Genomic DNA, 27836 nt, shown 5'->3' with positions numbered 1-27836 from the left:
TTTCCTCCGGGTGCTCCGGTTTCCCCCACAGTCCAAAGACATACAGGTTAGGTTAACTGGTGGCTCTAAATTGACCGTAGGTGTGAGTGTGAATGGTTGTCTGTGTCTATGCCCATGTTTACATTAGACCGTATGAGCGGATCATCAGATTAACGTTTTTAAAACGATTAGCGTGCACACAGCAACACCAATACACGATTTGCGTGCACACAGCAACGCCAATACACGGATACGCTCGGCTCCGCAGGCATCCTGCGCTCCAAATCACTCCGCCCTGAACAGCGAGTGCCCTCTGGAGGGTGCGCACTCTGGCCCTGCGCAGCTCACAGAGCGCGCGAGTGAAGTGCACAAGCCACGATTCGGGACTGAGCCGCTGTGTGTGTGATCCCAGCGCATATCACTTACTACTTGCAAGTGGAAGGATGGCAAGCCTAAAGACAATCATAACTACACAATGGGCAGTATTTGCAGCAGTATTTGCAGTATTTTCATACTTTTATACTCTTTAATGAAAGGTGATACAAGGCGGAAGTCTGCACCGTTTTTCAGCAGTCGCGTCACATGACCAACGCCAGCGAATCAGGAAGGTGGATGTCACAGTGACATTGTCCAATGAGACGCCAGCTAGAGCTCAGCACAGCGTATCCGCGTATTCTGAATGCTTACACAGCACCGGAGCTGACACGATCTGGATCGAATACGTGGACGCTGGCGGATTCCCGTTTCCCGGCGTTTCCAGGCGGTTTAATGTAAACGGACAGTGCATCCGCGAAGAAAACGAGACAGATACGGTCTAATGTAAACGTAGCCTATGTGTCAGCCCTGTGATGACCTGGCGACTTGTCCAGGGTGTACCCCGCCTTTCGCCCGTAGTCAGCTGGGATAGGCTCCAGCTTGCCTGCGACCCTGTAGAACAGGATAAAGCAGCTACAGATAATGAGATGAGATGAGACAGTGTCCTAACTTTTTTGGAATTGGGGTTGTAAATTATTTATAGACTTGGGATTGAAATTATAAAATAAATCAATTTCTTTTTAATTACAGTATCCAGTATATGTTTTGTAAAGAAAAAAATATACTTTAGGAATTATTTGTGTGTGTGTGTGCTTCACACCTTTTTGACCTCTCTGGTAAGCATGCAGCGTTCGATGCGCAGCACGGTGGAGATGTCGATGTATTCTTTACAGATATTGTTGATCCACGTGGTCAGGCTCTCCAGAGTGGTCAGGAACAGCACCCAGGTAAACTTGATGATGTTGAAAACCCTTTTAATGATGTTGTCTGTGCAAAAGGAGGTGCATCATTGTAGCTTACTAGTTATTCCTACTGTAGTTATTTGGATATTTAGAATTATTCTATCCACATTCACTGGATATGAGCAATCACGCGCTCTGATTGGCTACTCTACTATTAGGCTATCAGCTTATATACTGTGAGTAGAAAAAAACAAAATGGCGGCGCGTGTTACTGAACCAACCGGGGATGAAATAAAAACTCTATTCGAAAACAAAACCCTAAAAATTGTTATCAAGTATTTAAAAGAAACAGAAATCGCTAAAAGAATATAGTTTTTTGTTTTTTTTTTCCCCCTCCAATATCTCCTGTTCCACACTCCAGCCCAGGCAGTGGCGGTAATGCACCTTTAAGTCAGTTTCCCATCCGCCAAAAAACCCTAAAGAAGAAGAAGACGATGAAATGCTACCGTCATTTCACCGGTTTGTTTACATTCTAAATGGAAATGATTTTGTCGGACGTTTTGTATAAAGTTTTTATTGATCGAATTTGCTAAAAATAAAAAGGCTCTTTTTCTCAAAATCCAGTGAATGTGGATAGAATAAAACAGTTATTCCACTCAATCTCGTCGCACATGGCTTATAGCCAATTCGGTGCTATGCGCCTCAGCTCATGTACGACTCGGTTTTGTGGAATAACTGTTAAATCTACAATGACCACCATCATTTTTTATCCCTTGCATATTTTTTTTTCTCTCTGCATTCAGAGTGACTTTAATATATATCCAGATGACATTAGTTAAGTTTACTTGCAGCCTACCTCTCCGCCAATAATTTGAATTCTAGCTAAAACAGAATAAACTGACTGAGGTCAATCTAAATTACATTACGGTCTGATTAAACAAAACGAAGGAAGTAATAATCCATTAAAACGGTGCTTCTTGTATGTACAGAAATTAGAAGTGGGTTAAAGGTAATGATCATTTAAACAGAGATTTTGAACAGACACCTGGTCCTTCCTTCTCCTCCTCCTCCGAGCTCTGCTGTTCATCATCTTCCACCTCAATTGCGACCTGACCTGCTCACACACACACACACACACGTTTAAAATTAAGCCAATACAACAGTACATGTTAACTTGTATGATGTACTATGCATAAAATTTTCGACTCCTGTTTAAGCTTTACATAACAAACCTTCCTTGTCTTTCCGGTGTTTACGTCCTCTTCTGTATCTTTTCCAGAAATGCCGCCGCTCCTTACCCCGATCCTTAAGAGCTGTTTTTGAGTCTGTGACCCATGCATGATACACAAACTGTGGAGCAAGACAAGCCACTATCAAATCAGTGCAATGGCTTTAGACCACAGGGTTCCAACACTAATCCTGGTGTACCCCCTGTTCTGTATATTATGTTTTCCCTACTCTAACACACCAGTTTCAATGCAGGAAGGGCTGTTAATTAGCTGATTAGTTGAATGAGATATACTGGGAGAAAGAAAAAACAAAATGAAATGGTAAAATGTGCAAGACAGGGAGGAATCCAGGACCAGGATTGAGAGCCTGTGCTTTCAGACAAGTACATAAACAAGCCTCGGAGAGCTTTGGCGAGTTTCACAGAGTCACAAAACTCCAGCCTGAAGTCAAAAAACCATTTGCAACTTGATGACAAAATGGACAAGTTTACCTGTTGCACGATATTTTTTCACTATTACAATGTATATTTCCCAGATCTTTAAATGTGGTTGTTTGAATTCAGGCTAGAAACAAACCAAGATAAAGAATGGTACACTACCATTCAAAAGTTTGGGGTCACCCAGACAATTTTGTGTTTTCCATGAAAAGTCACACTTTTATTTACCACCATAAGTTGTAAAATGAATAGAAAATATAGTCGAGACATTTTTCTGGCCATTTTGAGCATTTAATCGACCCCACAAATGTGATGCTCCAGAAACTCAATCTGCTCAAAGGAAGGTCAGTTTTATAGCTTCTCTAAAGAGCTCAACTGTTTTCAGCTGTGCTAACATGATTGTACAAGGGTTTTCTAATCATCCATTAGCCTTCTGAGGCAATGAGCAAACACATTGTACCATTAGAACACTGGAGTGAGAGTTGCTGGAAATGGGCCTCTATACACCTATGGAGATATTGCACCAAAAACCAGACATTTGCAGCTAGAATAGTCATTTAGCACATTAGCAATGTATAGAGTGGATTTCTGATTAGTTTAAAGTGATCTTCATTGAAAAGAACAGTGCTTTTCTTTCAAAAATAAGGACATTTCAAAGTGACCCCAAACTTTTGAACGGTAGTGTATGATCGCAGTTTGAAGGTGCTTTCACTTGTTTGGTCCATAATAATGATGAACATACAGAGGCGCAAACCACACAGACTGAACACACATATGTACAAGACATGTACTTCCAAAAAACAAACAAAAAAAAACAAAAACAAAGCCACCTAACCCAAAAACATACAATGTTCAAACCAATAATGCTGATGTCATGGAAGACGCATGCAAACCAACCATGATGATGGGAATTAACTAAATAAACAAATCACACTTCAGATTTTAACCAAAGCTTTTTCATTCCATGTTGCAAATCATTTAGACGTTATCGGACCTTGTAAACATAAATTCAACAGCATGGATTTGAAAGGCAAGGCACTATCAACAGATCCACATAAACCATAAGCAAACACACGCACATACAAACCAGACAAACACAAGCATAACCTTTAAATGATACCTTGGCTGCCCTGATAAGATACTGAAGGATAGTTTTGGGCAGTTTTATTATCGACCTGGGCAAAGCCAGGACAGCTGAGGCAAACTTTCCGATTGCTCGCTGAGGGAGAAAAATAGAGGCAGCTAGTGTCAGAGTGAACATGTGGAAATGAGATGAAGACTACAACCCAAACTGCAGAGTACTGGACCATCCTACAGGTCAAAATTCAATGATGAATTTGTCTACTGTTCAGTTCAGGAGTATGCAGGTTTGAATGCAAGCACTAAATCAATGACGTACAACCCCAATTCCAAAAAAGTTGGGATGCTGTGTAAACTGTAAATAAAAACAGAATGCGATTTTGCAAAATCATGGAAACCCAACAGTTCACTGAAAATAGTACAAAGACAACAAATCAAATGTTGAAACTGAGAAATTTTATTGTTTTTTGAAAAATATATGCTCATTTTGAATTTGATGTCAGCAACACATTTCAAAAAAGTTGGGACAGGGGTATGTTTACCACTGTGTTGCATCACCTCTACTTTTAACAACACTCTGTAAACGTTTGGGAACTGAGGAGACCAACTGCTGTAGCTTTGAAAGAGAAATGTTGTCCCATTCTTGCCCGATATACAATTTCAGTTGCTCAACAGTTTGGGGTCTCCTTTGTCATATTTTGCGCTTCATAATGCACCAAATGTTTTAAACGGAAGACAGGTCTAGACTACAGGCAGACCAGTTTAGCACCGGACTCTTTTCCTACAAAGCCATGCAGTTTTAACATTGTCAGGAAGCGGTTTGTCTTGCTGAAAGAAGGAAGGCCTTCCCTGAAAAAGATTTTGTCTAGATGGCAGCATATTGCTCTGAAACATGTATATATAATTCAGCATTAATGATGCCTTCCCAGATATACAACCTACCCATGTCATGTGGACTAATGCACCCTCATACCATCACAGATGCTGGCTTTTGAACTGTGCACTGATAAGCCGGATGGTCCCTCTCCTCTTTAGCCTGGAGGACGTGGTGTCCATGATTTTTAGAAAGAATTTCTACTTTTGATTCGTCAGACCTCGGGACAATTTTCCACTTCGCCTCAGTCCATCGTAAAAGATGGACCCCCTTGAAAATGAGATGCCACATCTCAAGGGGTTATCCTCAAAATAAATAAAAAAATAAAAAAGAGCTCGGGCCCAGAGAAGGTGGAGGTGTTTCTGGATATTGTTTATATCTGGTTTTAACTTGCATTTGTGGATGCAGTAATGAACTGTTTTCACAGATGATGGTTTTCTGAAGTGTTCCTGAGCCCATACAGTGATTTCCACTACAGACACGTGTCTGCTTTTAATGCAGTGTCTCCTGAGGGCCTGAAGATCACAGGCATCCAGTGTCAGTTTTCAGCCTTGTCTCTTGCATACAGAGATTTCTCCAGATTGTCTGAGTCTTTTCATGATATTATGTACCGTAGATGATGTGATCCCCAAATTCTTTGTAATTTTACGGTACATTGAGGAATGTTATTCTGAAATTGTTGCACTGTTTGCCCACGCAGTCTTTCACAGAGCGGTGAACCCCTCCCCATCTTTACTTCTGAGAGACTCCGCCTCTCTGGGGTGCTCTTTTTTATACCCAATCATGTTACTGACCTGTTGCCAATTAAGCAATTTTTTTTTCAGCATTACACAACTTTTTTCAGTCTTTTGTTGCCCCTGTCCCAACTTTTCTGAAACATGTTACTGACATCAAATTCAAAATGAGCATATATTTTCCAAAAAACAATAAAATTTCTGTTTCAACATTTGATGTGTTATTTTTGTACTATTTTCAATGAAATCTAGGGTTTCCATGATTTGCAAGTCTTCACATTCTGTTTTTATTGATGTTTTATACGGTGTCCCAACTTTTTTGGAATTGGGGTTGTAGAAGGAGTGAATCTAATCATCTTTGAGTCCTAATACAACACAGTTTTATTATATTAAACAATACTCATTATGAACTTTACAATGCTGTAGAATTCTCAATTCTGATTGGTCAGAAGGTGCTAATTAATTTTTTGTCAACTCAGACAGTAGCGCAAGGATTATATTATTGTTCTCTTTCGAATATGTCATCATTTCTAGAGTAATAGCTTACACAGGGAGTTAGCAGATGCACCATGTTTTACAAACTTGTTTTTTTGGTAATTGCTGATACGGTGAAGGTTTTGGAAGGAATCTCCAGTATGAGTATTTTGTAATAATCAGAGGTAAAGCTGTAACTTTTCCAACCTAAGAATTTCTTCAGGACAGTTTTGCATTTTCTTAGCAATATGACAAACTTTATTTTTTTGTCTTAAAAAATGAAAGTGGCACTGCAAATAATTTAAGTGATACGAGGAACTTGTTTTGGAGATGCTGTAAATGGATTAAAACCACGACGTAGTGTTGACAAGTTGCTGCAGTATCAGAAGAAAAAAACCCACTTTGGGACAAGGTGTTATTGGAAAAAAAATCAACTTTGGGGTAATAACAGTAACTTCACATTGTGTCATCACACATCACACCACTCTGTCTGTCATTATTTTCCTAGAAGAGCACACCACATCATTTATTCCTTACTTAACCATGTAATAAATTCTCACCTCAGTGTTGCACTACATAGACAAGACAGTGATTCTACAACTCCAAATCAGAAAAAGTTGGCACTGTATGTTGAAATTGAAGTTAAAACTTAAAACGATGATTTGTAAATAAACTTTGACCTGCACTGCACTCAAAACACAGGCACCCTCTTCTTCCACAGCCATGCCTTTGTAATGTGTGCAGAATGTGGTTTTGCATTGTCTTGTTGAAATATCCTTGGAAAAGATATCTTGAGGGCGGCACGGTGGTGTAGTGGTTAGCGCTGTCGCCTCACGGCAAGAAGGTCCTGGGTTCGAGCCCCGGGGCCGGCGAGGGCCTTTCTGTGTGGAGTTTGCATGTTCTCCCCGTGTCCGCGTGGGTTTCCTCCGGGTGCTCCGGTTTTCCCCACAGTCCAAAGACATGCAGGTTAGGTTAACTGGTGACTCTAAATTGACCGTAGGTGTGAATGTGAGTGTGAATGGTTGTCTGTGTCTATGTGTCAGCCCTGTGATGACCTGGCGACTTGTCCAGGGTGTACCCCGCCTTTCGCCCGTAGTCAGCTGGGATAGGCTCCAGCTTGCCTGCGACCCTGTAGAAGGATAAAGCGGCTAGAGATAATGAGATGAGATGAGAAGATATCTTGAAGGCAGAATATGTTGCTCCAAAATCACAATGTACAATTTCATATTAATGCTGCCATCACAGAAGTGTAAGTTTCCTGTGCCAAGGTCACTGACACAACCCCATACCATGACAGATCCTGGCTTTTGGACTTGTTGCTGGTAACAGTCTGGATGGTCCTTTTCGTCTTTTGTCCAGACCACATGGTGTCCATTTCTTATTAAAAAAAAAAAAAAAGACCTGGAATACTGATTCATCTGACCACAATACACATTTCCACTGTGTGATGGTCCATGCCAGATACCTCCGAGTCTAGAAAAGTCGATGGCACTTCTGGACACAGTTAACATAAGGCTTCCTTTTTACACAGTAGAGGTTTAACTGGCATGTGTGTCTGTAACTCTGTATTGTAGAGCTTGACAAAGGTTTGCCAAAGTAATCCCGAGCCCATGTGGTTACATCAGCTATAGATGAATGACGGTTCTTGATGCAGTGCCGTCTGAGGGATCAGAGATCACGGGTGTTCAGCTTAGGCTTGAGCCCTTGCCCTTTACGCACTGAAATTCCTCCAGATTCCTTGAATTGTTTAATGATATTATGCACCGTAGAAGGTGAAATATCCAAATCCTGTCATATATTTCTTTGAGGATCATTCTTTTTTAAACATTTCAGTAATTTTTTCATGCATTTGTTGACAAACTGGAGATCCTCAACCCATCTTTGCTTCTCAAAAACTAGGCCTTTCCTGGATATTGATTTTGTACCAAATCATGATTCTGATCACCTGTTTCATATCATATCATTATTTAATTGTTTAACCTCAGTACTATGCCAAAATTGCCCCCCCCCCAACCTTTTTGGAATGTGTTGCAGATCTGAAACACACCTTTTTCTATTTTTTCTTTGCATTTCCTCCATACCGTCTTAACTTTTTCTGATTTGGGGTTGTATGTTTGGTGATTTTCCATTATGTAAAGCTATACAGCTTCACCCTAGTAGATACAAAAGACTGAATAACTAAATCTAGATACAGTCAGTGATGAAAACATTTGCTGCTGTACTGCTGGCATTAAAGACTATCATTCCTGTACTGTAAAGCTCAAATCTTCTCACCTGGAATGCTGATTTCTTAGGAGGATCGTCATCTTTTTTCTCTTCTTCTTCATCCTCCTCTTCACTGTCAGTCTCAAACAGGTAATAATCGCCACTCCTCACCACTAAAAGAAAGAAAGGGTGGGAATAGTCATTCGCTCTACAGCACATGCCACACAGGCAATGCCGGATAGCAACAAGCGAGTATAGATTTTAAGATGCTTATAGTAAGGAAATTCATTTAATAATTCATGAAGCTAAAAATAACTGTATTGCACGAATTCCTAATTGAGGAACCAGCCTAAACAGGATCTGATCATAACCGTCAGAAATAGAAGCCTTGATCCAGACATACCACAGTATTCAATAATAATACTATAGACACTACACACCAAATCTGTCCAACAGACATGAAAATGTTAAAGCAAGTGGGAAAAAAAAGCACAGGTTTAAAAGACTTTAAGACAAAGACACAGCCTAAAATAGTAAAGAAGATTAAATTTGTTATGTACGAGATATGATCAAAACAGCTCCCACTAACTAACCAAGAACGACAGCATCAAAAATGAAGCAGGGATGGTTAATGGTTCGAACAAAAACAGACCAGGAACATTTTATTCCCTGTGTCCTGTCCTGTTTGCACTGTAGGACAGGAACTGGAGTAGGGAAACTGCCTTGTGTCCTTGAACAGAACAGCCATAATGGACAGGGTTAGGGTGGGAGTGTTGAAACAGGAGCGTGAACAAAAACACAAGCATATAGAAATAAAATCGACTTCTATAGATGAAGGGTAGAAACAACAAAAGCAACCTAGAACAGCACAGCGCAGAGAGGAACTGCTCAGCCTGATACAGGGGAATGGTTTATAATTATCAGGTGAATTAACAAAACATATATTTCACCATATTAAAGAGACAGTCTAACTATTAATAGGCATATCAGATGAAAATTCAAATTCAATCCACATTGCTTGAAATTGCACTCATTGAATTCGGAACAACATACTTTTTACAGAATAAATATATGTGTATCCGTTCTTGAGATATTGCAAATTAAAGATTGAAAAAACGGCTTAATTTTTCGAAAATTGACCTAATATTCTGTATGAGGATCACATGGTCCAAAAATGGGCCTCATTAACGAATGAGATCAAAATGTTTTTCTTAATAACTTTTCTATTTTTCAAGATATTTACACGGAAATTGGCGGGCAGGGCGGCACGGTGGTGTAGTGGTTAGCGCTGTCGCCTCACAGCAAGAAGGTCCGGGTTCGAGCCCCATGGCCGGCAAGGGCCTTTCTGTGCGGAGTTTGCATGTTCTCCCCGTGTCCGCGTGGGTTTCCTCCAGGTGCTCCGGTTTCCCCCACAGTCCAAAGACATGCAGGTTAGGTTAACCAGTGACTCTAAATTGACCGTAGGTGTGAATGTGAGTGTGAATGGTTGTCTGTGTCTATGTGTCAGCCCTGTGATGACCTGGCGACTTGTCCAGGGTGTACCCGGCATTTCGCCCGTAGTCAGCTGGGATAGGCTCCAGCTTGCCTGCAACCCTGTAGAACAGGATAAAGCGGCTAGAGATAATGAGATGAGATGAGATGTTAAACTGTTAAATTGGTACACTCTTCTTCAAAGTTTCACCAAATGGCTTTCATCTCATCATCTCTAGCTGCTTTATCCTGTTCTACAGGGTCGCAGGCAAGCTGGAGCCTATCCCAGCTGACTACGGGCGAAAGGCGGGGTACACCCTGGACAAGTCGCCAGATCATCGCAGGGCTGATGCATAGACAAACAACTATTCACACTCACGTTCACACCTATGGTCAATTTAGAGTCACCAGTTAACCTAACCTGCATGTCTTTGGACTGTGGGGGAAACCGGAGCACCCGGAGGAAACCCACGCAGACACGGGGAGAACATGCAAACTCCACACAAAAAGGCCCTCGCTGGGCACGGGGCTCGAATCCGGACCTTCTTGTTGTGAGGCGACAGCGCTAACCACTACACCACCGTGCCAGCCCCAAATGGCTTTATTTGTGCAATATAAAGCTGATCTTAACTCTCATTTATACATCACAAAGAAATCAATGTTAATTATAAAATATGCATAAATAAGCATTGAATGTCTCACATCTACCATTTTCTATCAAAAATAAAAAAGTAATCAAAGATTATTTCTAATATGCTCTTTGTGCTCTGTAGGCCTTTGTATTTCTAAGTAAGGCCTACTAGTGTTTAGATGAAAGAATATAAATGATTATCTCGATTAATATTCACAGCTTTCAAGGCTAACCTTGAAAAAACTGTGTGAGCCACATCCAATAAACAATTCACATTAACTGAATTGAAATTGACACTCACGTTTCTGACTTTTGGTTTTTTAAAATATCATTCCGACCACTAAGATTTCAATATTTTTCATCAAAACAAATACAATTATATTCTAAAATAGTTATTTATTTACAGGAACCAGATTTATTTGAAAAAAAAAAGTAGGTAAAGCTATGAAAACTCATTTCAAAGTCTCCCGTGACGCATAACATCAAAACTAGCTGACGGAAAATTTTGCTGAATACGTCATCAAAAATGGTGACAGCGAGAGAACGTCCCTATAAAAGTTATCTGACTGATATTCAAGAGTAATCCAGTCAGAAACTGATCAGAAGAGAGAGAGCCTGACCACTTTCCCGTGACTCAAAAAGCACCGGCAGTTTCCTGATGTCATGCGAGCAGAGAGTTTTTACTCTGTTGTACCAACTTTAACCTGCCGTTACTCCCAAAGTACTGAACAAATCTTAACGAGATAAATTTCTTTAGAAAGCAGAAATCATAAGATTTTTAACGACAGTATTCACGATAGAAAATATTCAAGAGTTAAGCAATGACAGATTTGGAAACTTAGATGAGGGTCTGCATGCACAATTTTCACAGCACGGCCAGTGAGCGTCTGATATGCCTACTATTAACTTAAAGGTAATAGTAGTAGTAACAGGTTAGTTTTCATTCACTGCTAGGCACATTTAACATTCTGAGAAAAATAATACGTACCAAGGAAAAACTGTTTTTAATTGTAACCTGTTAGCACTGAACAGTTCATTCTGAGCTGTTTCTATGAAAGAGAGAGCTTCCAGTCATAATTATTTGTGTCTTAAAAGAAACCAGACTGGAAAGATGGACTCTCTATTTCTTTTAATGAGGGTGAGATCAATTGAAACCATGGCAGAGATTCATAACTGTGGGCTCTAGGGACCAGGCCAATTGTTTTAATCCACTGATGTCACTCCAAGCCAAGGACCCAGTACCACCCAGGTATTAGCATTTTTCCTGTTCTCAGATGCAATACAGTACATATCTATTGAAGGCTCTGATTATTCTAGTGGTAAACATGAATCTTTTACTAACTTCAGTGATTTTTAGAAATTTTAAATGCTCTGTCTGTAGATTGTCATATGAAGACATATATACAGTGTCTTGCATCAATATTCATCCCCCTTGAACCTTTCCACATTTTTGTAGTGTTAGAATCCTGAAATGGATTAAATTGGGATTCCCTCCCATGATTTATACAATATCTCTAACATTTAAATGTACAAAATATTTTAACTGTCATACAAAGAGTATCCATCCATCCATTATCTGTAGCTGCTTATCCTGTACAGGGTCGGAGGCAAGCTGGAGCCTATCCCAGCTGACTATGGGTGAGAGGACAAGTCGCCAGGTCATCACAGGGCTGACACATAGAGACAAATAACCATTCACACTCACATTCACACCTACGGTCAATTTAGAGCCACCAATTAGCCTAACCCGCATGTCTTTGGACTGTGGGGGAAACCGGAGCACCTGGAGGAAACCCACGCAGACACAGGGAGAACATGCAAACGCCACACAGAAAGGGCCCCATCAACTGCTGGGCTCAAATCCAGGACCTTCTTGCTGTGAGGCAACAGTGCTAACCACTACACCACCGTGCCGCGCCATACAAAGAGTAATTAAACAAAAAAGCAGAAATTTGTTGGTTGCGTAAGTACTCCTTGCCAATCGAACAATGAACTAACATTGAACCAGGTGGCATGGTGGTGCAGTGGTTAGCACTGTCGTCTCACAGCAAGAAGGTTCTGGGTTCGAGCCTAGTGGCCGACAGGGGCCTTTCTGTGTGGAGTTTGTATGCTCTCCCCGTGTCCTCGTGGGTTTCCTCTGGGCGCTCCGGTTTCCCCCACAGTCCAAAGACATGCAGGTTAGGCTAACTGGTGGCTCTAAATTGACCGTAGGTGTGAATGTGAATGGTTGTTTGTCTCTGTGTGTCAGCCCTGCGATGATCTGACAACTTGCCCAGGGTGTACCCCGCCTCTCGCCCATAGTCAGCTGGGATAGGCTCCAACTTGCCCGTGACCCTGCACAAGATGAGGGGTTATGGATAATGGATGGATGGACTAACACTGAACCTGAGTGGTGAAATGTTATTAGAATTCTGTACAAACTATGGATTGTCAATAACAAACAATGTGTTCAAATGTTCAAACATGAGGTTGCTCATAAGTTTACTTGGTACCAGAGAACTTTGGGCCAAAGGTCAATGATCGTTGTTGCAATTGTCTCATCTGACTTAAAACTGGACACTTCAGTAAAGAGATGAGCAACTGAGCTGTCAAATGATCACTACTTGGATTTGTTACATGGAGCACCAGCCAGATTTACTTTGTAAACCCAGAAGAGCCTTCTGGAGTTTCAGGCAGATGCTTTGGTGAGAGAAGAACTTAACTCCTACTTCTGAAAGGACTTCTACCAGGTACTAAATGAGGTCGGAGACACTGACTCTGAATGAACCATGTTCAAGTCCTGAACTGTTGAAGCAGGAAGAAGCTGTTGTTGGAAGACTGCTGATGCTTGTCTGCCTGTCAAGCAGTAACACTTGGACATCGATTTAAAGAAGCCATCGATTTACAGAAGCAGGTCTTCTGGGTAATGCTTATGGAGTGCTCTCCTGATTCAATTCTGAGGTATAGGAGAGCCAGAAGTTCTGCTGCCAAAGCAAAAGCTCAGGCATGGGAAGAGTTTGTAGAGACCATAGAAAATTACTTTTAGGTGGATCCAGTGATGTTCTGGCAAACTGTGAGATGAGGCTCGACCAGAGATGTTGAAGGTACTGGACAAGGTTGGGGTGTGTTGTTAACATGTCTTTTCAATTTGTCATGAAGATTTGGGGTCATGCCTTTGGATTAAGAAGCCAAACTGGGATGGTGGAGCCAGTTGAGGTGGTTCAGGCACTTTCCAAGGATGTCCCTACCTCCCTCAAGCTACAGCTGTATCAGGCATGTCTCACTGGACAGAGACCCCAGGACCCACTATCTTGCATATATCCTGGGAATGACTGAAAATCTCCCTCAATGCCCCTTTTCCACCAAAGCAGTTCCAGGGCTGGTTCGGGGCCAGTGCTTAGTTTGGAACCGGGTTTTCTGTTTCCACTGATGAAGAACTGGCTCTGGGGCCAGAAAAACCGGTTCCAGGCTAGCACCAACTCTCTGCTGGGCCAGAGGAAAGAACCGCTTACGTCAGTGGGGGGGCGGAGTTGTTAAGACCGACAACAATAACGACCATGAAAGATCGCCATTTTTAAGCGACGAGAAGCAGCAGCTGTACAAACGCGAAGTCATCCATTATTATTGTTGTTGTTGTTGCTGCTGCTTCTTCCGTGTTGTTTTTGCTTCGATATTCGCGCCAAGGTTTATGCAAACGTCGCGACGTAACTGACGTATACAGTGACGTAATGACGTATACAGCGACGTAATGACGTGGCTCCCCTTAGCACCGCGAGCTATGGAAAAGCAAACTGGTTCTCAGCTGGCTCGCAAGTTGAATGAGTTGTAAACCAGCACCAGCACTGGCCCCGAACCAGCCCTGGAACTGATTTGGTGGAAAAGGGGTGCAAGAGGAGCTGGAATTTGTGGCCAGGGGTATAGAAGTCTGGACTGACCTCAGCTTGCTGCCACCAGGAAAAATGGAAGGAAAATGAATGGATGAATTAATACAGCAGCAAATCTTCTGGGATATGTTTCTATCAGTTTTGCACATCTGGATCCTGATATTTTTATCCATTCTTTTTGGCAAAATTTCTCAAGCTCTGTCAGACTGGAAGGAGACTGTTGGGGAAAAGCAATTTTCAAGTCTTGTAAATTATATTCAGATAATGTGGCACTTTATTTGCACAAAGGTGGAATCCATTCAACTAATTATGTAATTTCAAATGGCAGCTGGTTGCAGTAGAAGTAATTTAGAGGTTTGACAGCAGCACAGAAGAATACTTATGCAATCACAACTTTTACTTTTTTATTGGCAAATCATTTTGAGAAGTTTACTGGTTCCCCTACTGACATTTTATGGGCTATTCTGTGTAGGCTCATGACATATAATCCCAAATGACTAGATTTCAGTTCCAGATTGTAACACTACAAAATGTAGAAAAGTTATGGAAGGCTGGATACTAATATTATATATAACAGTTATTCCACGAAATCAAGTTATGCATGAGCTGATAGTTGTTGAGGCACGTAGCACCGAGTTGGTTATAAGCCATGCATGACGAGACTGAGTGGAATAACTGTTTTATTCTATCCACATTCACTGGATTTTGAGAAACAGAGCATTTTTATTTTTTACAAATTCGATAAATAACACCTTTGTACAAAACGTTCGACGAAATCGTTTCCGCTTAGTATGTAAACAAACCGGTGAAATGACAGTAGCAATTTGTGAAAAATGCTATAATGATAATTCTTGAAAAATAAAAAAGATACATTTTTACCATCAAATACTTTTATTCCATATTTTGTTGCTTTTTTAATTTTTTGAGATTTTCGTCTTCTTCTTTAAGGTTTTTTGGCGGATGGCAAATCAACTTAAAGGTGCATTACCGCCACCGACTGGGCTGGAGTGTGGAACAGGAGATTTTTTTTGTGTGTGTGTGTGTGTGTGGGGGGGGGGGGGATCTATATTCTGTGAGATATTTCTATTTCTTTTAAACACTTGATAATTGTTGGGGTTTTGTTTTCGAGTAGAGTTTTTATTTCGTCCTTGGTTGGTTCAGCAACACGCTCCGCCATTCTGTTTTTCTCTACTCATGGTATATGAGCTGATATCCTAGTAGTAGAGTAGCCAATCAGAGCGCACGATTGCTCATATCCAATGAGTGTGGATAGAATATACGTGTGTGTGTATATATATATATATATATATATATATATATATATGCAAGGCAATGTATTTTATACATCACTTTTACGTTACAATGCAAGTACACAGTCAATTCCAGAATTATTGGCTCCTTTCAAGACAATCAACAAAATGATTATATCTAATAAATATTCCAAAATTAATTCAACTTTATACTTCAAACAACTGTAGGGAATTACTAATCCCCCCTCCTTTTTTAAGATACGAACTTCATTCATTCATTCATTATCTCTAGCCGCTTTATCCTTCTACAGGGTCGCAGGCAAGCTGGAGCCTATCCCAGCTGACTACGGGCGAGAGGCGGGGTACACCCTGGACAAGTCGCCAGGTCATCACAGGGCTGACACATAGACACAGACAACCATTCACACTCACGGTCAATTTAGAGTCACCAGTTAACCTAACCTGCATGTCTTTGGACTGTGGGGGAAACCAGAGCACACCCACACGGACACGGGGAGAACATGCAAACTCCGCACAGAAAGGCCCTCGCCGGCCCCGGGGCTCAAACCCAGGACCTTCTTGCTGTGAGGCGACAGCGCTAACCACTACACCACCGTGCCGCCCCAGATACTAACTTATTTTTTTAAATAATATTATTTCCTCTCAAAATCATATGCAGCAAAATTACAGCTACCACTAAAGAAAAGTTAAACTTTTCTTAAAAATTGTCCCGTGTTCAGTAACTCACAAGTTCATGTTTTCTTGGAGTCTGAATATGAGGTTGCACAAGTGAGACAAATATTGAACTTGTAACTGATTAAAATACATTAAAAATCAAGAAGCATGATCATGATTTAATCATTTAAAAGATTATTTAAAATGTATCGCCCTCCTGCACAGTGAAAAGGTTAGTGAGGGAGGCAAAGTAGATCCTAAAGAGCATATTTTTCAGAATTGCGGAGTTCAGGTCCTTCGACTAGGTGACTAGACACCCATCCATAACAAGCAGTAGTGGACTGGCAGCAAACAAAAAACAAAAGCCCTTACTGAAGGTAGCACACAAAATGCTGAGGCCTCATCAGAAGTATTGTCTATGTAATCCACTGGCATGTTTAACAAAAAATGAGGACTGTATATGATGATAGAGCACATGGGGACTGCATGTGATAGAGCACCCACTCTAAAATATTGAACTGGAACTGTTTTGAGGTTGGTGGTCTACTGCTTCTGAGGATTTTTGGCCATGCTGTAGATTGATTTTTTTTTTTAATGGCTATCTTAGTGTTTGAATCTGAACTTTGAATTGAAGAAAGCTTGCCAGAAAGGTTCACAGGGCATCTTACTGAGACTAGAGTTGTGCATCGATACTGGTATCCCGCAGGATGCAACAAAAAAGTCGCATGGGCGGAAAGTTTTTATTTTCATGCGAGCATGAGCAAGTGGTCAGATATGAGGCTTGCAGGACAAGTTCATGCGCAGTGCATTTACAGCCTTCATTCATTCCTCCTTAGTAACTGCCTGGTCAGGGTCACAGTCGTGTAAAAGTGGCTAGTAGTTTGTTATGTTTTGGGAAACAAAACCAAGTAAATGAATTAGAAAATATTAATCGGGTTCAAACAAAAACAATAAGTGCGTGAGTGGGATTAAAAAAACAGTCCCGCGCACATCTCTAGTTGAGACCAATTATGAACTTGAGTGAGGTAGCTGAGGTTGAGGAACTGTCAGGGCTGTAGCTCACACACCATGCTGACAGTGCTGGCAATTTTACCTATGTTTTTTTTTTTCTTTTTTCTCCAGTGCGTTCCAGTGTTCCAGGGGCAAAAAAAAAAAAAATGCACTACTGAAGAAAAGATTAATGTTTGAACTCCATAGCATACAGGTCTGTTGAATGTATTTTGCACATTGTCATGAAAGGTGCCAGTAATTCTGGAGCTGTCTATATTTTCTCTAAGCCTTAAATAGATTCAGGAGAAGCATAAGGCCTGGGTGATTTGAGTTTAATGATTGGTCGGTCTCACTGAGCCCTGGTGCAGTATAGGAATCGTCTGAGTTCTGGTCAAGGACACAAGGAACACTGAGAGCAGAGGAAATTATGATAGTAGACCTACTGGAAGCATGGTCAACCCAAGGCCTCCACCACTGCTTTTTTTTGGCCTTGGCTTTCTCTTTCTCTGCTCCTACAATAAAATGGTGGCAAGATCATTAATATAACTGAATTTAAAATAAAATGTATCACACATACAAATAAGTGCATTTTCTTGTGTCTATGGTGCAAAAATCTATAATGACATATGATGAAGCACACATGCGTTATCAAAAACAAGATTTCTTTCACTCTTGGTTTATATCATCCACTTTAGCTGCTGGCCTACACCAGTTTAAACATTTTCTCCTTTACTTCAGATGTGTTTGTCATACCATCATCATCATCCTCTTCACCAGCGTCAGGTGGAATTAAGGTCTGGCTGTCCGTAGACTCCTGGGTCATGCTCAGCATCTTCTCCTTCCCCTTTTTAAACTTCTCCTGCCGGGTCTTAATGCGGTCCATCCTGGGTTAAGGCAGTCACATTCATCAAATATGATTCGAACATCTTTTCATAAAAATCTATCTGGAACCAGGGACGGATCCAGACCAATGCAACCGATGCACGTGCATCAGTCAGAGATATACGTATGCGCGCCACTTGGCATTGGTCATGGGGCATTTGTTTACTTTAGCGCTAGCTGGCTACATGGGCTATAGCAACACTCAACCAGCCGACTAACGGTTCAGGATCCGACCACCTGTGGGAAGCGGTGATGTTTACCTGACTTAATTACCTGTATTCTCAAGATACTTTGTATAGCGTAACCTGAGACAAAGAATCTAGGTCAAACCAATAAAATGCTCCAGAAAGAGGTCAAAATTCGAAATATGCCATGAATAATGGGCCAAGCCACAGTCATAATGGGCTGAGCCTGGAAAGGTTTTGCGGAGAGGGAGGTGCCTGTAAAGTTTGGTAGGGCTAGGACTTTCAGTGGCCGAGTTATGAATTTTTAAATCCCTGTGTGCGTGCGGCTAGAGACAGGGCTCATATTAAAGTTTTCGGGGAGCCGTGCTTGCATGGGGGATTTGGGGGCGAATAACGTGCTGAGCCGTGGTCGTAGCGGGCCGTAGCTGCCCTCTTCGGAAAGGGCTCGGTGTGCTCTATGCCCTTGTGAAAATCCATAACGATCTGGTAAAATAAGTGAAAATATTTCTGCAAATGTACATCTGTCAGATTCTTGAGCTGGATCCGTCCCTGCTGGAACTACGTACATTTAGGATAACCTGGATGACGTTTTAAATATTATTCTTGGGATCCCGAACGCTCAAGCTACATTTTGCCCATTAGTGATGCTTTATAAACCTTTCTGAGTTGTCCTCCTTCCATACTTTCTTGATAATGTATGACCATAAATGTCCAATGGCAAAAGCAGGAAATCGAAACCTGAACTCCTGCACTAAAATTTAGATTATAACTATGTTTAATGATTCAGCCAAGGGAGTATTCGATGCCTTATTTTGAATGGAACGAGGAACCTGTCTATAATGGCAGTTCAATGTGCTCAACACAAAAAATACATGATTCCAAATGGTCAAAAGCGTTTTTTGCAGATCCTTTTATACTTCAAATCACATTTTATATATAAGCTCTTCACCAAGCTGAAGCATAGGGGTGTTCCAAGCAGCATAATACGTATTCTGGCATATTGGTACGATAAACAGACTATGCAAGTAAAATGGGGTAATATCTTATCCTCTCCCTTTAGGGTAGGCAATGGGGTGCGACAGGGTGGGCTTCTTTCCCCAAGCCTATTTAGTTTGTACATGGATGACCTGTCAAGGCAGTTGAGAGATTGCAGAACAGGGTGTATAATAGGTAACACCTTAATCAATCATATCATGTACGCTGATGACTTGGCTATTATATCTCCCTGTAGTGCAGGATTCCAACAGCTTCTCAATATATGCTCAGACTATGGGGTTAAGTTTGACATTAAGTATAATGCCAAAAAGAGCATAGTAATGATATGTAGGACCAAGGAGGATAAACATGTTAAATTTCCAGGGTTCCACTTATCTGGTCAACCCCTGTCTGTGTGTACCAGTGCAAAATATCTAGGCCACATCATCAATGATAAATTGGAGGATGATGCTGACATGCTTAGACAGAGAAGGACACTGTATGCCCAAGCCAATGTGTTAGTAGGGAAATTTCACTATTGCTCTGATGAGCTGAAGGTGAACCTGTTCAGAGTGTATTGTACCCCTATGTACACAGCTCCCCTTTGGGTCAGGTATAAGAAAGAGAGTTTGCACAAACTCCAGGTTGCTTACAACGACTGCCTCAGAATATTGCTTAAGAAGTCCAGGGGTAGTAGTGCCAGCGAGCTGTTTTGTAACTTAAGATTAACCACCTTTCAGGCCACCCTGAGAGGACTGATGTATAAATTCATAGGTAGGCTGCAGGGGTCCCAGAACAATCTCATTATGGAGTTGACCAATCCAAGGTGCAGTTCTGTAAGATATCAGTCCTATATGTGGAAACACTGGTACTTGTGCATACTATAGGAAGGGCATTAATATATTTATTTATTTACTTATTTATTGTGATTTTACAACTGTCACAATGTATGTTTGTTTTGTACTGTACATGTTTTTTATGTCTAATTGGATGTTGGAGTCATATATATATATATATATATATATATATATATATATATATATATATATATATATATATATATATGGTGTATAGGTGTTGATTCTCACTGTCTCTTGAGCTGCTCCATGGATTTATTCTCCTCCTCCAGTCGAGCTCTCACTGCCTTCACTATGGAGGCTTGGAACAGCTCTGCTCCTCTGAGAGACACAGTTGACAAATGGATTAATATAAAAAAAAAGCTGCGTTTCTGATGTTTAAGTGAGGATATTTGTTTTGGAAAAAAGAAAATTTAGAGCAAATGACTAATGACCAGTTAATGTGCAACTATTATTTGGGGATTTAACAAAAACATTCTTGAACCAGACTCGATGAAACAAGCAGTAATTCATCTCACAACTTGGCAAGAACATTGTGGAGAAGATAACTGAAGAATACTAATAAAGTTCCCTGAAAGAATTTTTTAGTATGTTGTAGCCAATACATTTGTTTTCCTAATTTTAATTTTAGGGAAGAGAAAGAACTGTTTGTTAAGCAGAAAGAATTAGGATTTCTTCAGAATAAATACAAAAGACATTCTACCAAATACGAATATGCTGTATATACAGTGGGGCAAAAAAGTATTTAGTCAGTCACCAATTGTGCAAGTTCTCCCACTTAAAAAGATGAGAGAGGCCTGTAATTTTCATCATCGGTATACCTCAACTATGAGAGACAAAATGAGAAAAAAAAAATCCAGAAAATTGCATTGTCTGATTTTTAAAGAATTTATTTGCAAATTATGGTGGAAAATAAGTATTTGGTCAATAACAAAAGTTCATCTCAATACTTTGTTATATACCCTTTGTTGGCAATGACAGAGGTCAAACATTTTCTGTAAGTCTTCACAAGGTTTTCACACACTGTTGCTGGTATTTTGGCCCATTCCTCCATGCAGATCTCCTCTAGAGCAGTGATGTTTTGGGGCTGTCGCTGGGCAACACGGACTTTCAACTCCCTCCAAAGATTTTCTATGGGGTTGAGATCTGGAGACTGGCCAGGCCACTCCAGGACCTTGAAATGCTTCTTACGAAGCCACTCCTTCGTTGCCCGGGCGGTGTGTTTGGGATCATTGTCATGCTGAAAGACCCAGCCACGTTTCATCTTCAATGCCCTTGCTGATGGAAGGAGGTTTTCACTCAAAATCTCACGATACATGGCCCCATTCATTCTTTCCTTTACACGGATCAGTCGTCCTGGTCCCTTTGCAGAAAAACAGCTCCAAAGCATGATGTTTCCACCCCCATGCTTCACAGTAGGTATGGTGTTCTTTGGATGCAACTCAGCATTCTTTCTCCTCCAAACACGACAAGTTGAGTTTTTACCAAAAAGTTCTATTTTGGTTTCATCTGACCATATGACATTCTCCCAATCCTCTTCTGGATCATCCAAATGCTCTCTAGCAAACTTCAGACGGGCCTGGACATGTACTGGCTTAAGCAGGGGGACATGTCTGGCACTGCAGAATTTGAGTCCCTGGTGGCGTAGTGTGTTACTGATGGTAGCCTTTGTTACTTTGGTCCCAGCTCTCTGCAGGTCATTCACTAGGTCCCCCCCGTGTGGTTCTGGGATTTTTGCTCACCGTTCTTGTGATCATTTTGACCCCACGGGGTGAGATCTTGCGTGGAGCCCCAGATCGAGGGAGATTATCAGTGGTCTTGTATGTCTTCCATTTTCTAATAATTGCTCCCACAGTTGATTTCTTCACACCTAGCTGCTTACCTATTGCAGATTCAGTCTTCCCAGCCTGGTGCAGGTCTACAATTTTGTTCCTGGTGTCCTTTGACAGCTCTTTGGTCTTGGCCATAATGGAGTTTGGAGTGTGACTGTTTGAGGTTGTGGACAGGTGTCTTTTATACTGATAACGAGTTCAAACAGGTGCCATTAATACAGGTAATGAGTGGAGGACAGAGGAGCCTCTTAAAGAAGAAGTTACAGGTCTGTGAGAGCCAGAAATCTTGCTTGTTTGTAGGTGACCAAATACTTATTTTACCAAGGAATTTACCAATTAATTCATTAAAAATCCTACAACGTGATTTCCTGGATTCTTTCCCCCCATTCTGTCTCTCATAGTTGAGGTATACCTATGATGAAAATTACAGGCCTCTCTCATCTTTTTAAGTGGGAGAACTTGCACAATTGGTGGCTGACTAAATACTTTTTTGCCCCACTGTACAATTTTATTCTATCCACGTTCACTGGATATGAGCAGTCATGCGCTCTGATTGGCTACTCTACTACTATGCTATCAGCTCATATACCGTGAGTAGAGAAAAACAAAATGGCGGAGCGTGTTGCTGAACCAACCGAGGACGAAATATAAACTCTACTCGAAAATAAACCCCCCAAAAATACAAAAAAGCAACAAAATATGGAATAAAAGTATTTGATGCGAAGAACATATCTTTTTAAAATCATTTCAAGAATTATTATTATTATTATTATTATTATTATAGCATTTTTCACAAATCACTACTGTCATTTTGCCAGTTTGTTTACATTCTAAGCGGAAATGATTTTCTCAGGCGTTTTGCATAAAGTTTTTATTTCTTGAATTTGCAAAAAATTTAAATAAAAATGCTCCATTTCTGGCGGCACGGTGGTGTAGTGGTTAGCGCTGTCGCCTCACAGCAAGAAGGTCTGGGTTCGAGCCCCGTGGCCGGCGAGGGCCTTTCTGTGCGGAGTTTGCATGTTCTCCCCGTGTCCGCGTGGGTTTCCTCCGGGTGCTCCGGTTTCCCCCACAGTCCAAAGACATGCAGGTTAGGTTAACTGGTGACTCTAAATTGACCGTAGGTGTGAATGTGAGTGTGAATGGTTGTTTGTGTCTATGTGTCAGCCCTGTGATGACCTGGCGACTTGTCCAGGGTGTACCCCGCCTTTCGCCCGTAGTCAGCTGGGATAGGCTCCAGCTTGCCTGCGACCCTGTAGAAGGATAAAGCGGCTAGAGATAATGAGATGAGATGAGATGCTCCATTTCTCAAAATCCAGTGAATGTGGATAGAATAAAACAGTTATTCCACTCAATCTCGTCGTACATGGTTTATAGCCGACTTGGAGTTACGCGCCTCATCGGCTATCAGCTCATGTATGACTTGATTTCGTGGAATAACTTAAGTATACTGTGTATACATGGCAGTTTGCGAGAACATATTAGATTGTGCAGTGGCTGAATTTTGGCATACAGCCAAAAATAACTTCAAAAAATCGGGTTTTGCTCAAAATTGATTTGTTTTTCCTTTATAACATACTCTGACACTCTAAGAAAACATAAATATACTTACCCAAAAAGATGTAGAAGTGTTTTTTTTATTTTTATTTTTAACCTTCTAACCTTTCCTTGGCTCATGCAATGTCAAAAAGAAGTCAGTTTAACTAACTCTAAAAACAGTCAGTATGTCTGTCGAAGTTTTAACGGCCATGGGGAAGGCCATGGCCTCCTGGTTAGAGAAGCAGCTTTGGGATCAAAAAGTTGCTGGTTTGATTCCCTTGACCAGCAGGAATGGCTGAAGTGCCCTTGAGCAAGGCACCTAACCCCCAACTGCTCTCCAGGCTGCTCTGGGTATGTTGTACGTTGCTCTGGATAAGAGCATCTGCTAAATACCATTAATGTAATGTAACCGCATAATTTCCTTACACAGTGAACTTTAGGCTTTTACTAAAAAGCCTAAGTTGTTGGTTACATGCCAAGCTTCCGATTACAAATAGTCTAAATAGCTGTCAAATTGTCCATGATACACACTGTGGAGGTGACAGTGGACAGTTGTAATGCTTGAGTGCTAATTAAAAATGGGAAATTTAGCCAACAGAAAAATCACTGAGCGATTATTTCAGCGTTGATGTAAGAGCAGACAGTGATCGTTGCATGAAGTGTGACGATGAGGCTAATGTTCTTAAACACAGTGTACCTAGAAGCCAGGATCTGTCCAGCACGTATATCAGCCACAACATGGAGGAAGTAGTAACTCATGAAGACACGTCTCTGTAGCAACAGAAAGCTGAAACAAATGCTGTCCCAGATGATTCCTGCCTCATCCTTAGGCAAGTCACATTTAGTACTAGAGTCTGAAAACACACATGGACAAATACCGGTACATATAACATTTCACACTAAAAACAGCAGATTACAAACTTTCGATCATTCGATCAAAAATTCACCTTGCAAATAGCCTTATGTATGCAAGACTCAAAAACAACAACAAAGACACGGCAAAGGAATCTGTGCAAAACAATCAGCTATTGTCTTCAGGTCATTTTACTGATTTTCAGTATTTACTGATTTTACCCTTGGTCTGCAGGACACATAAACAACTACTGAGTGAATTTATACCAAATCCAGATTTCATTAAGGAAACCTTCATGGTCGAGCAGTTTCTCATAATCTTTGATGGTGCAGGCCAGACTCAGCAGCTGGATCAGCCAGCAGCAGTTCACCTTCAGCTTGTTGATGTAGCCACAAGAAAGAATCTGGACAAAACAACCATGAGAACCACAAAGAAATTCACACAGGTGTTTAACATTGTAATACCAAATAAATATTTACACATATGCACATTGTACTGAAGAAATTACCATTAAATTAGCATGACATAAATACACAGAGATGCTAGTTTATTACACACATCTGTCTTACTCGCCCAGGTGCCTGGAATAAGCAAATTTGGGGTTTGGGTTATTTGTTTTATTTTATTCAAAGAACCTGATTTATTTAACCAGGTAAAAAAAAATAAAATAAGCAGTACTTCTTATTGACTTTCACAGAATTTGGAATGTAGCTATGTTTAAACTCAACACCTCAACATTGTAACTATAGTGCAAGCTTCCGAATCTCACCACCCGCTGCACTACACACATCAGCTGAAGAATTCTGGTTGACAATAGAACAGCTTTACAAGGATATTAATTAATTTGTACAGACGACCGATGATCTTTTCAGTATCAGGCCCTACCAAATACTATATAATTTCACACAGCATCATGTCTGAAGGGCTGCAGTCAGTAACTGTGTACCTACAAAGTAAGTGTCCTACAATCCCAATTCCAAAAAAAGTTGGGATGCTGAGTGAACTGTAGATAAAATGTGATAATTTGCAAATCATGGAAACCCTGTATTTCATTGAAAATAGTACAAAGACAACATATCAAAATGTTGAAACTGAGAAATGTTATTGTTTTTTGAAAAATATATGCTCATTTTGAATTTGATGTCAGCAACACATTTCAAAAAATTTGGGACAGGGGTATGTTTACCACTATGTTGCGTCACCTCTACTTTTAACAACACTCTGTAAACGTTTGGGAACCGAGGAGACCAATTGCTGTAGCTTTGAAAGAGAAATGTTGTCCCATTCTTGCCCGATATACAATTTCAGTTGCTCAACAGTTCAGGGTCTCCTTTGTCATATTTTGTGCTTCATAACGTACCAAATGTTTTAAACGGGAGACAGGTCTGGACTGCAGGCAGGCCAGTTTAGCACCTGGACTCTTTTACTATGGAGCCATGCTGTTTTAATATGTGCAGAAAGCAGTTTGGCATTGTCTTGCTGAAAGAAGGAAGGCCTTCCCTGAAAAAGATTTTGTCTGGATGGCAGCATATTGCTCTGAAATGTGTATATATCATTCAGCCTTAACGATGCCTAACCAGATGTACAAGCTACCCATGTCATGTGCACTAATGCACCCTCATACCATCACAGATACTGGCTTTTGAACTGTGCACTGATAACAAGCCGGATGGTCCCTCTCCTCTTTAGCCTGGAGGACGTGGTGTCCATGATTTCTAAAAAGACTTTCTACTTTTGATTTGTCAGACCTCGGGACAATTTTCCACTTCGCCTCAGTCTATCGTAAAAGAGCTCAGGCCCACAGAAGGTGGCGGTGTTTCTGGATATTGTTTATATCTGGTTTTAACTTGCATTTGTGGATGCAGTAATGAACTGTTTTCACAGACGATGTTTTTTGAAGTGTTCCTGAGCCCATACAGTGATTTCCACTACAGACACGTGTCTGCTTTTAATGCAGTGTCTCCTGAGGGCCTGAAGATCACAGGCATCCAATGTCAGTTTTCAGCCTTGTCTCTTGCACACAGAGATTTCTCCAGATACCAAGTTTTCTGAAATGTGTTGCTGACATCAAATTCAAAATAAGCATATATTTTTTTCAAAAAACAATAAACTTTCTCAGTTTCAACATTTAATATGTTGTCTTTGCACTATTTTCAATGAAATCTAGGGTTGCCTTAATTTTCAAATCTTCACATTCTGTTTTTATTTGTTTTGCACAGAGTCCCAACTTTTTTGGAATTTGGGTTGGAAATGCTAAATGACAAAATAGTCATGAACAGTACAAGCTACATATACCTAATAAAGTGTTCTAAACAGGTAACGTCTCCAAGAAAATGCATTTAGATGATTGCTTAACAAAACAAACAAACAAAAAACTGATGTGTCTCACAGAGAAGACGTTCTTCATGGTGATGACAAAGACATTGTAGGCTATCAGGAAGTCCCAGTAGTGCAAGATCTTTTTGATGGGCTTGAGCAGTAGCTCTCCGCCGAACAGCAGAAAGTAGAAACATGCCACCAGGTAGCCCATGCAGAAAATACTGATGCGTGTGGTGCCCGTGATGAAGATGATGGTCAGGACAAACCAGAACAGGTAGCTGAAAATGATCACCTTCAGCATGTCCAAATATGACCTATAACATACCAGGTACCACTTTAGAACAACCAGCAGCAAATCCGCAACTGTACCGATATCAAAGTTTATGCACATATTGCTTTCATTCATGCATATTTACAATGTATTTCTGAAAGGAAGAAAATGATAAAGTAGTTGAATATCTAATTTCACAGTGGATGAAAATTACACAAGATGCCAAGATGCGGTTTTGTTTGTCTTTTTCGTAAATTATATTCCAGTCCCACTTACACTGAAAACCACATATAGTATTTACCGCTATTATGCTGTAATGGTGTCATGTGGGAATGTGAGCAAAATGGCAAAGACAAAACGTTAACCTATCCTCTGGTGACCCAGTAACATTTACGGAAATCTTTTGCCACAGCTCTGGTGGGAATCAGAACTATCAAATTGATGTGTTGTGACCAGTCGTGACGTTACTGGCAGTGATGTAATTAACAGTCATTCCACGAAATTGAGTCATACACGAGCTGATAGCTGATGAGGTGTGTAGTGCCGAGTCGGCTATAAGTCATGTATGACGAGATTGAGTGGAATAACTGTTTTATTCTATCCACATTCCCTGGATTTTGAGAAACAAAGCATTTTTGTTTTTATGTTTTACAAATTTGAGAAATAAAAACTTTACACAAAACGTCCAACAAAATAATTTCCGCTTAGAATTTAAACAAACCGGCAAAATGACAGAAACAATTTGTGAAAAATGCTAGAATAATAATTCTTGAAAAATAAAAAAAGATACATTCTTATCACCAAATACTATCATTCCATATTTTGTTGCTTTTTTTTGAGTTTTGTTTTTGAGTAGAGTTTTTATTTCGTCCTCGGTTGGTTCAGCAACACGCTCCACCATTTTGTTTTTCTCTAGTCACGGTATATGAGCTGATAGCCTAGTAGCAGAATAGCCAATCAGAGCGCACAATTGCTCATATCCAGTGAATGTGGATAGAATAAATGATATAATGCTATT

At 40.6% G+C, this 27836-nt stretch overlaps 1 protein-coding gene across 3 annotated transcripts in view; it reads right to left on the bottom strand.

Moving 5' to 3' along the window:
- LOC132871732 (piezo-type mechanosensitive ion channel component 2) overlaps positions 1–27836 on the bottom strand; it is a 217232-nt gene that overhangs the window by 59497 nt on the left and 129899 nt on the right. For 2 of the 3 annotated variants that reach the window (XM_060906188.1, XM_060906190.1), the window contains exons 25-35: positions 26618–26861; positions 24520–24631; positions 24073–24229; positions 20239–20328; positions 17862–17992; positions 17552–17620; positions 8299–8402; positions 3983–4081; positions 2429–2546; positions 2242–2310; positions 1115–1281 (exon numbers count right to left, since the gene is read on the bottom strand). In XM_060906188.1, coding sequence (XP_060762171.1) covers positions 1115–1281; positions 2242–2310; positions 2429–2546; positions 3983–4081; positions 8299–8402; positions 17552–17620; positions 17862–17992; positions 20239–20328; positions 24073–24229; positions 24520–24631; positions 26618–26861 — 1360 coding nt within the window. The remainder of the gene's footprint in view (positions 1–1114; positions 1282–2241; positions 2311–2428; positions 2547–3982; positions 4082–8298; positions 8403–17551; positions 17621–17861; positions 17993–20238; positions 20329–24072; positions 24230–24519; positions 24632–26617; positions 26862–27836) is intronic. The other variant, XM_060906189.1, reaches the window with a different exon arrangement.

Source organism: Neoarius graeffei, chromosome 23 (assembly GCF_027579695.1).
Source record: "Neoarius graeffei isolate fNeoGra1 chromosome 23, fNeoGra1.pri, whole genome shotgun sequence".
Classification (NCBI taxonomy): Eukaryota; Metazoa; Chordata; class Actinopteri; order Siluriformes; family Ariidae; genus Neoarius; species Neoarius graeffei.
Note: the sequence above shows the minus strand (reverse complement) of the source record. Positions and strands in the feature narration are given on the sequence as shown.